General features: G+C 34.3%; 1 protein-coding gene across 1 annotated transcript; it reads right to left on the bottom strand.

The window, feature by feature from the left end:
• Positions 1 to 2,283: 2,283 nt before the first annotated feature.
• On the bottom strand, positions 2,284 to 8,652 carry LOC147397881 (putative metal-nicotianamine transporter YSL7). The gene is made up of 6 exons (XM_086446954.1): positions 8,196 to 8,652; positions 6,512 to 6,675; positions 5,235 to 5,332; positions 5,016 to 5,150; positions 4,181 to 4,370; positions 2,284 to 3,605 (listed from the first exon to the last, which is right to left on the bottom strand). Exons 1-6 carry the CDS (start codon positions 8,602 to 8,604, stop codon positions 2,502 to 2,504), a joined length of 2,100 nt encoding a protein of 699 aa, XP_086303080.1. The 5' UTR covers positions 8,605 to 8,652; the 3' UTR covers positions 2,284 to 2,501.
• Between the last annotated feature and the right edge of the window lie 7,348 nt (positions 8,653 to 16,000).

The raw sequence follows: 16,000 nt of genomic DNA, 5'->3' as shown, positions 1-16,000 counted from the left end.
TGTGACCGATTTGGTAAATTTCTCTTACAAAACATTACATGGAATACTTTGAGCCCACTAATAGAAATAAAATAATTTTTGAGTAATTTAGTACCACCCACCCTTTGAAATTGGTGACATTAGATTAAATAAAATATTAGGTTTATCTTTTTTTTTATGGGAGACCCGTGAGTCCGATTGGATTTATCTCCTTAATTGAAAGTTAACGTTATTTTTTATTTATGATTTAAAGTATATTTAGATATACTAAAAAAAATTAATTAAAAAAATAAAAAAAATAATTCTTTAATTTTATAAAAAGTACTTTATTCCAAAGTCACTTTTTTCAAAATTATTTTTTTACTTTTATATCAAGATGAAATTAAAAAATTAAAATTTCACTATTAAATCACCAACAAAATACAACATTGACTTTCCATCAAAAGGTAAATTTGATCTTAATTTTAATTTTATGGGTGGGATAAACTTAATATCACCAATTTTGTAGGAGTATTACTAAATTACCCATAAATGTTTGGTGTACAAGTTCTCTTGAGGTGAACCAAATACTCAGGGCTCTGGCTCATTGAGCTGAAATGGGTCCACTTGAGCACAAGAAAAAAAAAAAAAAAAAGATAAAAAATTTCACATAAAATATACTGCATGTCGAGTGAGGCTTTGTTCACTAATTACTACTTTAAAGTATTATAACGGCCCCTAATCATAAAATACATGATAAGGATTTGATGCAAACTATTATTACTTGGTAGAATAAGGATTTGATGCCAACTATCATTTTATCATTAAAGGCTGACTTATTTGTTCTTTTTATATAGGAAAATTTTTGTTATTATTATTGCTAAGCCTATTTTTAGTGGAAGTTAATCATTGAAGATAAAGGCAACCTTTTGACCCCAAATGTTTGTAGTGTACCTGTTTTAATCTAGAGTTGTCAATGGATCATGGTTTTATTTAACATCCCGACTCGTTCGTGAATGAGACTGAGTTGTCTCGAATGAGTTTTTCTATATGTTTAAGACGTCTCTTTCAACAATCAGAAAAATGAACCTAGGTTTTAAATCTTGTCCGATGTGTTTGACTTATCCATGGACTGATTATTTCAATATTAATTAAAGAATTTCTAAAGATTAAATATTAAAAAATAAAAAAAATAAAAAGAAGATATTTTTTATAATTTTAAAAAACTAACCAACGGTGATTATAGGGTCAAGAGATTATAATTTTCTTTATTTACTTATTTTTTTTACCAAAAAGTCTCCGATTATATTATGTTTAAATATAAAGGTGACGGTATTTGTGTGATTCAAATTTCACCTAGATTGTATTGGAGATTGAACTAGAAAATTGGTTCATTGAGTTTAGGAATCAAGTCATCTTAAATCTTAAAATTCAATCGAGTCAACTCATCGAGTTTTAAAACCATGAGAAGCCACATTGTCATCATCAATCTCTGCACTTTATATTGTGAAAAGGATTGGATCGTTTGATTGTCAAACACAGACAATAATGGGATGTAGGGAGATTAAAGTGGCACGAGTGGACACGTGGACCAATCAGGAATACCAAGTAAGAAAACTAAGTCCAACTTCGGGTGATGATAGTGCATGGTTGCCAACTTTTTCCCACTAAAAAAGAAAGAATCCTTATCTGTGGGTCCTTACTGCCGTTTTCTAAAACATTAAAAAAAAGTATTATTTAGATTATACCCCTCCATGTTTTGTTGAATATTCAAGAAAACTCCCTCAGTTTTTAAACTAATGACATACCCCTTGAACTGGTTCCACTGTGAAAGAATTGACCCAAAAATAAAAATGGACCAAATCTTACCCGAACTGAACCTAAAAATTCAGTTCGACTTCGATTCTACCCCTCAGAAACCAGGCCGGTCGAAATTAAACCCAAAAAAGAATGAAAAATTTAAATCCCCCCCTTTCTATCTTTATAGTTTGATCTTACTTGAACCCGATTCAACCCGAACTAAACCAAAAACTTCAGTTCAATTTCACTTCTACCCCTCAGAAACTAGATCGAACCCGGACTGGACAGAAATTAAACTTGAAACTGAACGGAAAAAAAAAATTTACCTGAAATTTTAAAAATATTACCCCAATTTTTTTGGGCTAGATTTCAATTTTTTGGATTTCCTAATCAAATTTGTAAACAACTAATGAAATTGTTTGAGCGAGTGTTTTAATGTTTCTTAATGTTCAAATAAATTTTAAAGCAGCTTCAATTGCTACGAACTCAAGGAGGATAATATCAGATTTTTCTCTTCAAATGGACTTTCTCCTAACCACCATGGAATGCCTCACAAGTTGCTTTTGTGTATTTAAATACAACTTTTATGCATATATTACACACAAAAATACACTGTTTTCATACAAATTAAACCAATTCTTTATACTTCAAACCACTTTGATACACTTTAATTCTACTCTCGTGCCATGGGGGAAAGTCGTTACTTACTTTTGGCCTTCCATCAGTGTATATATCAAGCGCTCTTAACCCCCCAAAAATTTATCTACTTTGACATTTGTTCCTCTTGATAGGAACTTCATACATATGGGAGATTTCACCCCAGCCAAAGCCAGAACTGATGAAGGCAAGGTCCATATACCATCACCACAAATCAAACCAGAAGCGACCGCGGGCCCGAATGCCTTGGCCTTGACCTTATCAATCTTCTCCCACACAAACAATATCAAGCTTCCAACACACATATCGATCGCAAAGTAAGATCCGATATAAAATGGAATGGCCATTGCCATCGGCAAAGGAATAAACCTTGATATACTCTTTCTCGTTGTGTCTCTAATCACATTGATGACAATGGCAGCGGCAAAGAACACGTAGCAGAGTGTGAGGCAGTGTTTGGGAAGTGACGAGAGCCCCTCGACACCCAATATTGCCATATTACGGAAGACTAGTGCATTTGGGGCAGAGTATTGTGAGCCAGGAACCCCGAGATCTTTAAAAGCTTTGTAAAAGATCCAAAAGACAGAAGGGGAGATAACACAGCCCATTGCGGTCCCTATCACTTGACTCACAAACATGGACCTCGGTGATGCTAAGGTCAAGTATCCTGTCTTGAAGTCTTGCATTAGGTCCGAAGCTGTCGAGACGATGTTCATCATGACCCCACATGCAGCAAGGCCAGCAAGCACACCTCCGTTTGAGGCACCAGCCCATGCCCCGATAGTGAAGATGGCAAGTTTTCCATAAGTAGAGACTAGGGACCAATCAGTGAGGCCGGTACCGTAGGCATTACAAAAGGCTAGGACGGGTGCAAAGATGTAGAGGACCAAGACATGGTACCATTTGAGAGGGGGGAAAATGTGGGGGAGGGTACCAATGGAGATGGCAGCGAGACAAATGTAGCCTGCAAAGGCAGCCCATGTCGGTATTTGGTCTTTGAGGAAGAGTTGGGTTCGGCGTTGGTCATCAAAGGAGATAGATGGAGTGGTATGAGATGGGTCATTCGCAACGGGAAGTGACACGATAGGATCTTTGCGAAGTTGATGAATAAAAGCGGGGATGGTTTGGCCTAAGACCTTGAAGAAGTTATAAAGGCCATCACCTAGGATCATGGCAATAGCAATGAATACCTGCAATCAAGAACAAAAAGGTAACATTAGTAAGATAGGAAAGGTTTCAAGCTAGCTGAACATAGGGCTTAAATGGATCAGGTTCGAGCCGGATCTGAGTATATCCAATTATCCATATTCAGATCTGAATTTTTAATCTGGATCCGTATCCGAGTCCGAATCGGATCCTATTAGCTAAAACCATGTCCGGATTATTTTGCTTTCACTAAACCCAGATCCAACTTGGATCAAGTGACATCAACCCATTTTTATTCGGATCTAGTCCAAGGGTACAAACCCACTAAATTCAGATTTGGATATTGGATAAAATCCAACCCATTTTATGCCCTAACTGAACATAATGAAGACCATGGATTATTTCAATTGTGCATTAGGTCTTTCTAGGCCAAAATGTTCAGTTTCAGCAGAGACAGGAACAAATCATTGAACCCGAAACATGCAAAATGTCTTGACGGAGACATCGATTTTTCTTTTAATGAGGCATTGTCGCCAAGAAAAGATTTTAAATCTTGCACAGACTTTCAGATCAAGTAGGCAATATTGAAATCATAATAATGGAGTTTTGTGCATTTTACCCTATACCCTTGAAGGCCATGCAAACTTGTGGATGGAAGATCTGCCGAGTACCAGTCACCTTTCTTAGCATCAATAAGAGGCCACATAAGTCCCCAAGAGAGAATACCTCCAAGAAGCACAGATACATTTATGATGTGTGGACAGATCATCCCGACTCCAACATAAGTAGCCGAGAAATCAAAGTAGAATCTGTTTGCAGAGCAGTGGAACATCGATTTAACAAGAATTCAAACAAATAAAAATATTTCAATAAATCAAGAAAGAGAACAATTCCACCAATCAATTAAACAGTGATCTAATGATCGCAACATTTTGTTTGCGACGGGGGGATGCGTTCCCATTCCCCGAGAAGTTTTTTGGGATGACTTTATTCACAATTTTGTAACTTTTGTTTTCTTAGGGGCAAGTTAGTCCTTGTTCGGAGTATAAATTCATAGTGAACTCATTTCAGGATTTCCATTATTGAAAAAAAAAAGTGAGATTAAGAGATTGTAACCTTGTTAATCAGAGACATAATGAGATCTCATCGTCGCCCGTGGACGTAAGCAGTATTGCCAATCCACGTATGTACGTTCTGTATTGTGTTCTCTTTATTTTGATTTGTGTTTTTTATGTTCTTGTTGTTTCTCTCATTAATTTTCTACAAAAACTATAGCAATTTAATGAAAATTCAATCAGTTGTGAACTTATATATCGACATTCTAATGTAGATGTTGCCTTTTATCCCACTCACGTGTGTTTATTTTCTTTTTCAAGACTGAACCTTATAACTTCTTGGATTGATGCAATAAAAAATGGATTAAATGTGATAAGAGTACGAAAAGTAACATCTACCTGTTATCATAAGCTTTTAGACCAAATGTAGGAAAGTTTAGAAATCCACAACCATCAGCGGCAGCAAAGAACCATTGAAAGAAACCCCACAAGAAACTGAAGGAGAAGAACTTGCCCAAGGCTTTTACTTGTTTCCTTGACAAATAAAATACAAATGAGTAGAGAAACAAAGGTGCATTTCTAATCTAAATACATATATTGAGGTGTTTGAGGTCTTACTTTGCGAGTTTGGCGCCTTGTGGAGTGTGGAAGCTATTGATAAGGTGTGCAGTTGCCGTGCCACTTGGGTATATCAGCTTATAGTCTATGACCATGATCTGAAAATAATATCAATAGAAAGATATGAGCATGATGAGATAAATGAGTACAAATAAACACATTAATCAAAATGTAGGAGTTGACGCACCCAATAGATGATAAAGTAAGAAAAAGTCGATTGAGATTGTTTGAATCTATTTACCCACTGATAAAAAAAAAAATCTATGTTACCCAATTCATTGCTACTAGTCCAAACCATGAACCGTACAAAGCCAACCAGTTCACAGTACGGTTCATACTAGGTTCATAAAATCAAGCGAACCACGAACCCACCGAATTTTGATTGGGTTCGGTGAACCAATGCATATAGTTCGGTGAACCAAACTAATTTATTATATTTTTTTATTGTTTACATTTAAAATTTTAATTATTATATTAATTTATTTATATTTAACTTAGATTTTTTAGCATTATAATTGTACTTATAACTTGTATAATTGAATTATATATATGCACAAGTGAACCGATCTAGGAAACCAAAGCGAACCAAGAAATAAGTTATCTCTACCTACCCCCACAAACCAGGTTCATTCTAGAGTGGCAAACCACGAACCCAAATTAGAATTGACAAACCAGGTAACATAGGTTTGAATCATGTGCAACAAAGGCCAAGTATAGCTCCAGTTAAAAGTAACGTGCAAGTTGAAAGTTCTAAAATAAGGAGAAGAAGACCAAGAACACGATTTTGGAATGAAAGCAGACATGAGCATATAAAGTTAACAAAAGGCGTGATTTCAGCTGACACCAATTTTTTTGGATAAAATTGTGATGGTGATGATGACATGCTTGACGTATTTTAAACTCAATGAGTCCACTTGAAACTCAATGAGAAATACCATTGATCGATCACAACTCACGACTAAACAGGATCAAAATTAGCTACAAACATATCATTGCAATTGAGTTGTACAAGATTCATGTTGTCAATAAGGGTCGGCAACATGAATCCTATATCACCATTTGACCAAGGAATGTTCTGTCATATCTTTTCTTACTACCTTCATTTACGTCATTTTTACCTTCCTTTCAAAACTAATAACAATAATTTGATTGACACCCACCTACATCACCTTCATCTTTGGTCTTACTTTTCCGAAGATTTATAGATAGACATATAAACCCATCAATCATTTTACGTATAATTTCTTCACAAAATTTAGAAAGTTACAATAAATTACCTTACGAAGGGGTACAACAGAGAAGAGGCCGATAAAACTAACGACGAAAAGAAATCCAATCATCCATCCCAAGGTCGGGCTCTTAACATTTTGTGCGTCATTAGCTTCTGTTGATTGTTTAGCAATGTCTTCACTCATGGCGAAAAGGTAATTTCCAAAGCCTCCTGTTTTGAAGAAATCACATTTCAAATTTTCAACAAAAGCACTTTTTTTTTAAAACCAAGCAATGGTAATCACACAAATTTAACTAGAAATCCCATTGTAGGTGGACTAAAGGGGTGGGTCAAACATTCATGGATCAATGGACCTTGAAGACGGTAGGGAGTAAAGTAGTTAACCAACTCTAAAGGTATAAGATCCATTAGTGTTTGAGTCAAGGTCAAGGTCAAGGGTCCAACTCAAAATTTTCAAATCTATGGAGGTATCTTAATTGTGAGGAATATATTTTTAGAGAACTCCTGTTGGCACCCCAACTTTTACTTATTACATCCCAATTTCTGGAATTTTTTAGGGAGTACAGTAGTTAACCAACTCAAAAGGTATAACTTATAAGATCCATTAGTATTTGTGTCAAAGTCAAGGGTGCAACTCAAAATTTTCAAATCTATGGAGGTATCTTAATTATGAAAAATATATTTTTTAGAGAGCTCCAATTAGCACCCAACTTTTTTACTTATTACATCCCAATTTCTTAATTTACTCGTCACACCCCAATTAAAAAAACAAAAAATTAGAGAGCTTCTATTGGCACCCCAACTTTTACTTATTCTCATCCATTCACTTATTTTCTAAATTTTAAATTGTGGTGCAATAAGCAAAAGTTGGGGTGCCAATAGCAGCTCTCCCTTTTTTTTATTAGGACACCTACAAAATTAATAACTCGGACAATGATACTACGATCAAAATTAACGACCACAACCGTATTGCGGACCCACTTATACTCATGAATTATCAGTCATCTTTCCTTTATAAAACGTCGTTATTTGTGATTTTTTAACCATTTTAAATCATGGGCTTTGGCCCATGATTTAAATCACCAATCAAAATGATATTTGGTTTGTAGACCCACCAAAAGGAAAGATAAACATTTACCAGGTCAGTGGGTCACAATGAATGAGTGTGCGCCATGTGGAGGTATCAACCTCAATCTCCAAACCCAACACTTGTAACCGGACCTGGTAACTAGACATATTAATGGATCGAATCAGACCCGAGGACTGATCCGTTCCGATTGGGTAAATTTAGGTTACCATGCGTTTTCAAACTCAATTGTAATGACTCCGACTTGTCCCAGTGACCATGGTCTTCCATCAAAGACACTTGAAAATGACTGAATACCGTCGTCTTCAACCTCCTCCAATCATTCATTTTTGCGCACAAATTTTAGATTTTTTTCCCTTTTTTTTTTTTTTTTTTTTTGGTTCCCCAAAGAAAAACTCTTATATTTATTTTCTTCTCATTTGTTCAGACTTTAGAAGATGAAGAGAAAATCAAGAGGGAGGTTTAAGACGAGGGTATTTCAGTCATTATATACTATTCTCTCACATAAGACAACGACAAAGGACTATGTCTATATCATGAAGTTTGAAAACGAAGGGTATATCAAGAATTCACTAAAACTCAAAGGGTAATTCTAAATTACCACAAAAAAAACTTGGAGAGAGAGAGAGAGAGAGAGACATACCGCTAAAAGCGATTCCAGAGGTAGCAACAACGCAAGTCTGAATAACAGTGTTCTCTTGTCTCGTAAAAGGCTGTTTCAAGATTCCAGATTTTTCTAGAAACTTCGTCCATGTCTTGACGAAGAAAAACCCTAACAAACCCGCAGAAACATTGAGTGAAGGAATGATTCCTGTTGTGAGATTCAGCTTCATCACTATGAAACAGAACATAACTCCAAGAACAAAGCTCACAACAAAAGCTCTAAACGTTAATTGATCTTGCCATGGTGGGACTTCTTTGCTCTCAAAGACCCGCTCGATCGACGGAACTTCTTCTGTTTCTTCTCCATTAGTCTTCTCTAGTGCTTCTCGATCTACAGGTTCATAGATTCGATTTCCGTTCTCAGCTCTCTCTACTTCTCTATCCTCCATTTTGTTTTGGGGGTGTGTCTGGTTTCTTCTCGACTCTGAAGTCTTCGTGAGGATTTAAAAGGGTGAGGATTTAAGAGATTGAGATAAGACGACTTTAGGTTATTTAGACCTACCCTCTATATTTTGGTAAATATTTGAGATACATCCTTGGTTGTTTTTAACTGGTGATGTGCCCCTTAAGCTTTATTGTATGTATTAGTACTGTAAAATGACTTAAATACCCCCATTTTCAATCTCAAAAATCCTTAAATTTTCTTCAACCTACATAGTGACTTTCTTTTACTACATGGGAACTTTTATTTTTTATAATTTTTGAGGTGGGGAAGGGTGTGGTGACCAAGGAGAATCCTCACATTGGTGAAATAATTAACTTAGCTAGGGCCCACGCAAAGCCTACAACCATGTGTTCCATTTTAATAAGGGGGAATGGTAAGTACTCAGTTTCAAACTCACAATCAAAGGGAGCAAGCCCTTGTTGTTACGTCTTACCATTGAGCCATCACCACGGTAGGTACTACATGGGAACTAAGGGTGTCAATGGGTACTCATTTAATCGAAATCGAATCAGAACCAGAATCAAAATCATTAAGTTCTATCCAATGGGTACCTGTGAGTACTCAGAACCAATTTGTTTTGTCATTTCTTTTCATATTATAGATGATTTAAGGTATTTTTTATTTAAAAAAAATTCTTCAATTTTCCATATAAATTATCGATTGAAACATAAATTGAGTTACTCTTATAAAAAATTATAATTAAGTTAACAATTTTGTTAATAATATGTAAATTTTTTTTATAATGATTTGAAATATTTTTTTTTGTCATTCGATTCATGAGAATTGGAATCGATGGGTACCTGTGATTTTTGACTGTTCTGATTCCGATTCTATTTATTTTGAAAGTGGAGTTGGAACCGACAAGAATCGAAACTAGACTAATAAAATGATTATGGTGTTAAGTTTTTTAAGAACTGAATTGGAACCGACCCATTGACACTCCTAATGGGTACTTTATTTTAAGAGAATAAGATAATTTAAATTTCTTAATAGTTGTAGAAAAATGTACATTATGGAAAAATGAATGAAAGAGATGAATGGCTATGGCCACCATTTTTTGAAAGAGATAGATGTGACATAATCACCCCTTATTTTTTCTTCAAAACAAGGAAGAAGAAGATGGGTCTTAGACCGTGCGAGAAAGTTGTTTTCTCATGGGATTGAATTGAAAAATCAATTTTCCTTAAGGTTAGGTTTTTAGATGAGGCAAGAACATCATTTTTCGTGAAAATGAGTATTCAGACAATGCATAATACGATTTTCTATAAAATTTTGGTTTCACACCAATTTTGCGTGCGTAGTCAATCAAACATATCCTTTATCTATTAAAACCTCATTTTAAATTTCACCAAAACCTCTCATCAAAAACCCTTATTTTTCTATCCAAAATTTTATCATATCCTAGTCCTCCAAAAATCTTATCTTGGACTTGAGTTTAGAAAGTTGGTTTAGGTATTTTTTTTTTTTTAAAAAAATCAAGGAATTTTGGCTAGATGTTGTAAAAAATGGCATTTAAGTCATTTTGCATTGGTATATTAGAATAGATTGAGGTCAAGTGGAGCATGTCATCGTTTTTTAAAACTCAAGGGGTGTGTATAATTTTCACCAAAACCCAGAGGGTATAACTCAAAATTACCCATTAATTAAAGTGTGAAAACATGTGAACGCCATGCCGCACAAGTTATTTTGAGTTTTAACTTCTAATGCCGTTTGGCCCGCAGAATTATTCTACTGTCAAACGACGTTTGACGTAGACATCAAATGTACAGTTGAGATAAGTGAAGAAAAAAACACATATTTCCCCATTTAAGATCTGTAGGACCAAGTCCACATTATAACGATCAACCTCAACAGTCGTTGGACTTGGAGGGTGGTATCTTGGTTTGACACACCTTAGTTGGGCTCATTAGTGGGCAACGACTTTTCAAAAACTTTTGATGAAGAGATCCGGTGTCGTAGATACTTTTGAATCTTCTCAGTCGAAAAGAAAATTAGAATATTCTGGAATCTATATTTAATTTTAATCATAATAATTCTGTACTTCAAGGAGTTGTATAACTTCCTTCTCATGATCATGTTCCACATCATGTAGTATCCCTTAATAATTTGCAATGGTATTTGAGCATTTTTCACAATGGACATTAACTTAATTCATGAGACCATTAATAAAGTTTGTGCTTCAACAATTATTTCAAAATTTCAAATAATCATCGTTCAACTCTATTTTTCTTTCTATATTTTCGTAGATTTCTCACCTGCAATTACTTCAATTAATAATTCATTCTGATTAATATTACTTACGAAAAATTACATACTGTTACTCTTATTTACATTTTATTTATATATATTTAGACTCAATGGTTGTATCATTTATTTTCATGATCCAATATTTTATATTTATTAAGTCGTGTTTTTTTTTTTTTAATATTATTTTAGGTTTGACTAATCCCATGGTCACACACCACCCCCTTAGAAAGTCTTACATGCAACAGGTTGAGTTGAGACTCAATCGAACCTCGGAGGGTGATACCTAAAAATTCATAATTTCATGAGGTTTCAAACACTTGACCTACACTTCCTAAGAACTTATTAAAGCTATGTGCTACAATTCAATGTAATTGAGAATTGGCTTAGTATTCTCGTTAGGGATTTTACGCTCTCGATTTGGGAAAAATGGCTTCATGAATTTTGGCTCTTCTACAAATCCCTGATCAAACCCAACAGCTTAAAACTGTCTATTGGTTTTGAATTTGATCTTTGATTTTGATCTTTGATCTTCATGGTGGACCTATTTTTATGAAATAGAGGGACTGGGTGTTGGATAGCTACCCTACTCTGGGGAGTACAGGATCTTCATTATTTTTCATATTTAGAACTACTTTAAAGCTAAGGTATTTTATATTTTTGACAGACTGTCTGCGCAGACAATGCAGTAGAGAAAAAGAACGAAACCTCCTTTATTAAATTTGTTACACGTGGCAGCTGGCCTGTGAGGTCTTCAGAAGCAGTTTCACATTCTAAGAACCTATAGGGTATGGAGTGGCCCGAAATAGAGTCCCACAATTTACGAGTCAAAGATAAAGGTACAAGTGGGCCACGTGTATGGCAGACATTGAGTCAACAGTCAACACCAACTTGGCTGAAACAAGTTTTGGAAGGAATGAAGTAACGAGGACGGCCAGTTGTATTTGGTGCCGGATGAACAAAACACATCTCATACTTGATTGTGATGTCTGAAGAAACATTGTTTCACACATTCATCATGTGGATGTGTGAATAGAAGCCTAGATGCTTTTTATTGAGATACGTGTACGAAGCATCTTTTGGATATGTGCACGTCAATGTGTGAAATGATGTCAATTTCAATGTTACTTAGCACGATTATTTATTTATTTATTTAAATATGTAATCGTAATCAGAATTTAAAAGAATCCAAATTAAAAAAAATATGATGGTTCTGATTCTAAAAGATTACAATTATTTTAAAATTTTAAATATTTAATTCTCCTCGATCAATTGAAGCTAAATGGAATTTAGAGTAAGAGGAGTATATGAGAATTGAAATCATAGGACATCCATAGTTCTTACCGACCGAAATTCTAAGTTTCATTACTTTTTGTTATTTGCAATTAATTTTAAATGAATCTAAAACAAGTATAAGAAGTCTTATTCCATGTCCATATCTCTCGTTTTCTTCTATATTAAAATTTGTCGAATTTCTTTGAAATCTAGTGGAATGTCTTCTTCCATGTCCACATTGAAAGAGATGTTTAACAAGTCATACATGGGGCCAAATTTGTGCCAAAATTTATCCAATCTTTATTTGTCTCATTCATTATTGTCCATGCCAAGGTCCCTTATCCAGTGAAACAACATGTCATGTAAGGGCGTAAAGGTAAATTCATTCTCAATCGGGAAACCTTTTAAACTTGTCTATCAAAGTTGGACTTTCTCTATTAGACTTTCTTGTAATTAGAATCTTAATGGGAAGATTCTCCATTAGACTTTTTTGTAGTTAGAATCTTAAATGTAAGAGATAATCCCACATCGTTTGGGTATCATGACCTTGGGCCCTATAAATCTAGGGCAATCCTTACCTTACAAGTCAGTTTTCTGAGGATGACTTAGGCCTATGGACTTCTATACCAAGAAAGATCTCTTGCTACGATTCATTTCGATCTTCCCAAATGTTACTACTTTCTTCTAGTCACGTGTTACTCTGGTCAAGTCAACACATACGTGCTTGTCTTGACTCAACTTATTCATACAGTTGTGATCACATGTGGATTTCCTATTGATCCATGTCAGCAAGTGTAATTACGCACCAACAATAATCAAAATAAAAATCACAAGACTAGTTTCTTGTAATTTTAGATTTTATATCTTTTGTATTTTTCAAGGAAGTAAAGCTTTTACACTTGCGAATATACAACCCAAAAAGAGATTTTAATTTCAGATTATACTAAAAATTAGATTTCAAAATGTAACCCTAAGAAGTTCAGATCAGAATCTGATAGTACAAACCAATCACCTCTTTGTATCTTTTAATAAAGAAATTTTCTTAATTTATCGCAATAAAACGGAGAAATGAAACCCCAAGGATTGGCCTAGTGGCAAGCCGAGCCTTGATAAGCTCCTAAGGAAGGGCAGGTCAAGTGTTTGAAACACCACGATACCCACAATAAGTTAAAAACAAAATTTGAAGAAATGAAGGGAACATGTAGGGCATAGAACCAATTTATAGGGAACGGTTTAATTATAATCTGCTAATAATATCCCATTATTCGATTCGAAATGGGTCTATTTTCCCAAAATAATTCTATCAATTATGATAGGAAGATTTGAAATATTTTTCTTTTATTCCGAATGTATTCTTTGAACCAAAACATGAGTTTTTCCCATTGTGATTGTGGTCATAAACTTTTTTTTACAAACCTCACTATCAACTAACATTACCGATTTACCATATTTTGATCCCCATCTTGTGTGCATTAGCTCTCCATTATGTTATCTTTCGAAGGTGACAAATACACTTTCATCTCCTAGGTTCTTAAAGACGAGAATTAATCCCTTCATTGGATACACTCGACTTAGAATTGATGAACTACATAACCGTTTTGTTGGTGCAGTGTGAGCTACCCCCATTGTAATTTATCCTATTGAAGATCCCTAAGCGTTCGATCTGATAATGGTGATGTATCCCTAGTTTTTGCTCACATATTATCCAAACTTATCATGCATGGTAAGTTTAATATATATATATATATATAATATTGATAAACTATTTAACTATTTGTTGAAGCAACATGGTAAGAGATTTGTTGGTTATTGTATCTGGAGTTAAATCTAAACCCTACATGTGTTCGGATCCTACAAAATTTTAGGTTTTTAGCGGGGGTCAAAAAAACCGCCGCAAATACCAAAAAACCGTCGCTATTACTAACAGTGACAGCCACTTGTAACGCCACTATAGGTGGTGTAGCCGAAGGCCATATGGAACCTTATAGTGGCGGTCAATAACCGCCGCTAATAGATTGTATTACCGTCGCTATAGATATGAGCGAGTCCTATATTGACGGTCAATAACCGCCGCTAATAGATTGTATTACCGTCGCTATAGATATGAGGTGTATAGTGAAGTTCAAAAGCGCTAATCTATATTGTCCTATAAACATTGAGGATCTATGGTGATGGTTAAAAGCATAATTAAATTAACTATTAAATACAATTAAAGATAATAGGGGTAAGGCCACAATAAGATTTGAAAAAATTTGAAAAAATTTGAAAAATCTTATTTTTTACAACTTGAGCATTGGAGGGTACTTGACAGGTAACACACCAATGCCCCAGTGTATTTGTGGGGAAGGTTGTGGTGTTAGATTGTTAGTGTTATAATCCATATGAGCCCGAACAATCCATTTTAAGATTTGAAATCTTAAAATTAAGTATGTACGGGCAAGAGAGAGAGAGAGAGAGAGAGAAATTGTATATCTATTACTTACGTCATTTGCACCACACTTCAAATGATTATTGGGTTGTGAGCAAAAAATTACCCATACTTTTGAAGTGCATCTCCTAAAATTTTAAAATGTGTTCATTTTTAATTTTATCTTTTCTAACATTAATTTTCATCCACCTTTCAATTTTTTTATTTTTTAACAAGGAAAAATAAATGGGAAACAAATTTGATAATGGGTCCCATGATTTTGACTCTAAACAAACCTTCTATTTAATTGGCTCTTAATTGTGTCCAATACAACACTATCCTTCAATTTATAATGAAATCAAATTTTCACAATAACTCAACTTGTTTCCTTTCCTTCTTTTGAGATTTTCACAAAAGCAAAGAATCACATTTAGAAAATAGAAAATTTTAACCATATTAAGCGCAAATTCACACTGATTATTTTTCTTTGGATCTGTCTATTTTAGTATAAGAATCGAAAATATTAGGGATTGGAATCGAAATTATATTTTTAAACTATTGTTGATGTAAATTACATTAGTTTTTTTTTTTCCAAAATTACAAATATATACTTGAATTATATTAAATAAAGTGAAAATTTTAAAACAATTTCCTAAATATGTGTTGTTATAAGGAGAAAAGAGTGGGTATTGATGATGCAAATCCACGTTAATTAATTTTACATATATATATATATTTCACTCATGTTAGTCAACTCGTGAGTCATGGACTTAAATCAATTAGTTGGACATTTAAACCCTGAGGGTTTGGCTCAATGGTTATTTTGGACTGATAAGCAGTCAATGAACTTAGGTCATGAGTTTGATACCCAATATGAGAATTAATTTCTCAAGAACCACCCGTAGGGCGCACTCTCACTTACTTAGTGCGTGTGATGTGGGGGCCCTGAGACTAGTCCTTGGACAAGATCATGGTCTATGGACTTGGTAAAAGCCCAGTTATGGATCCGATCCGCTATCTACGGGGATAATTAGTTATCCAAAAAAAAGTTGGACATTTAAGTCGAGTTATCAAATTTCCGATCCGCTATCTACGGGGATAACTGGTTATCCAAAAAAAAGTTGGACATTTAAGTTGAGTTATCAAATTTTAAAAATACATTATATATGTACATATAATCCCGAAGGCATTTTTTTCCATTTATAATTAATTTTTGGAATTTAAAATTTAATTTTCATTTTCAAAAAGCTTTTAAATGTTTTCTAATATTCTTTGGGCACTAATTCACCCTAACTAAATTGAACTCCATTCATCTTGAACTTGAGCTGTACATGTGGCATAACCTAAGCAATCCGGTAGAGGGATAGGACTGTTGATGGATCTAATCAGACCCAAAGTATAATCCATCCTAAAA

Source organism: Akebia trifoliata, chromosome 7 (genome assembly GCF_017979445.1).
Source record: "Akebia trifoliata isolate Shusen 1 chromosome 7, ASM1797944v1, whole genome shotgun sequence".
Taxonomy (NCBI): Eukaryota; Viridiplantae; Streptophyta; class Magnoliopsida; order Ranunculales; family Lardizabalaceae; genus Akebia; species Akebia trifoliata.
This window is presented reverse-complemented; position numbering and strand designations above follow the sequence as displayed.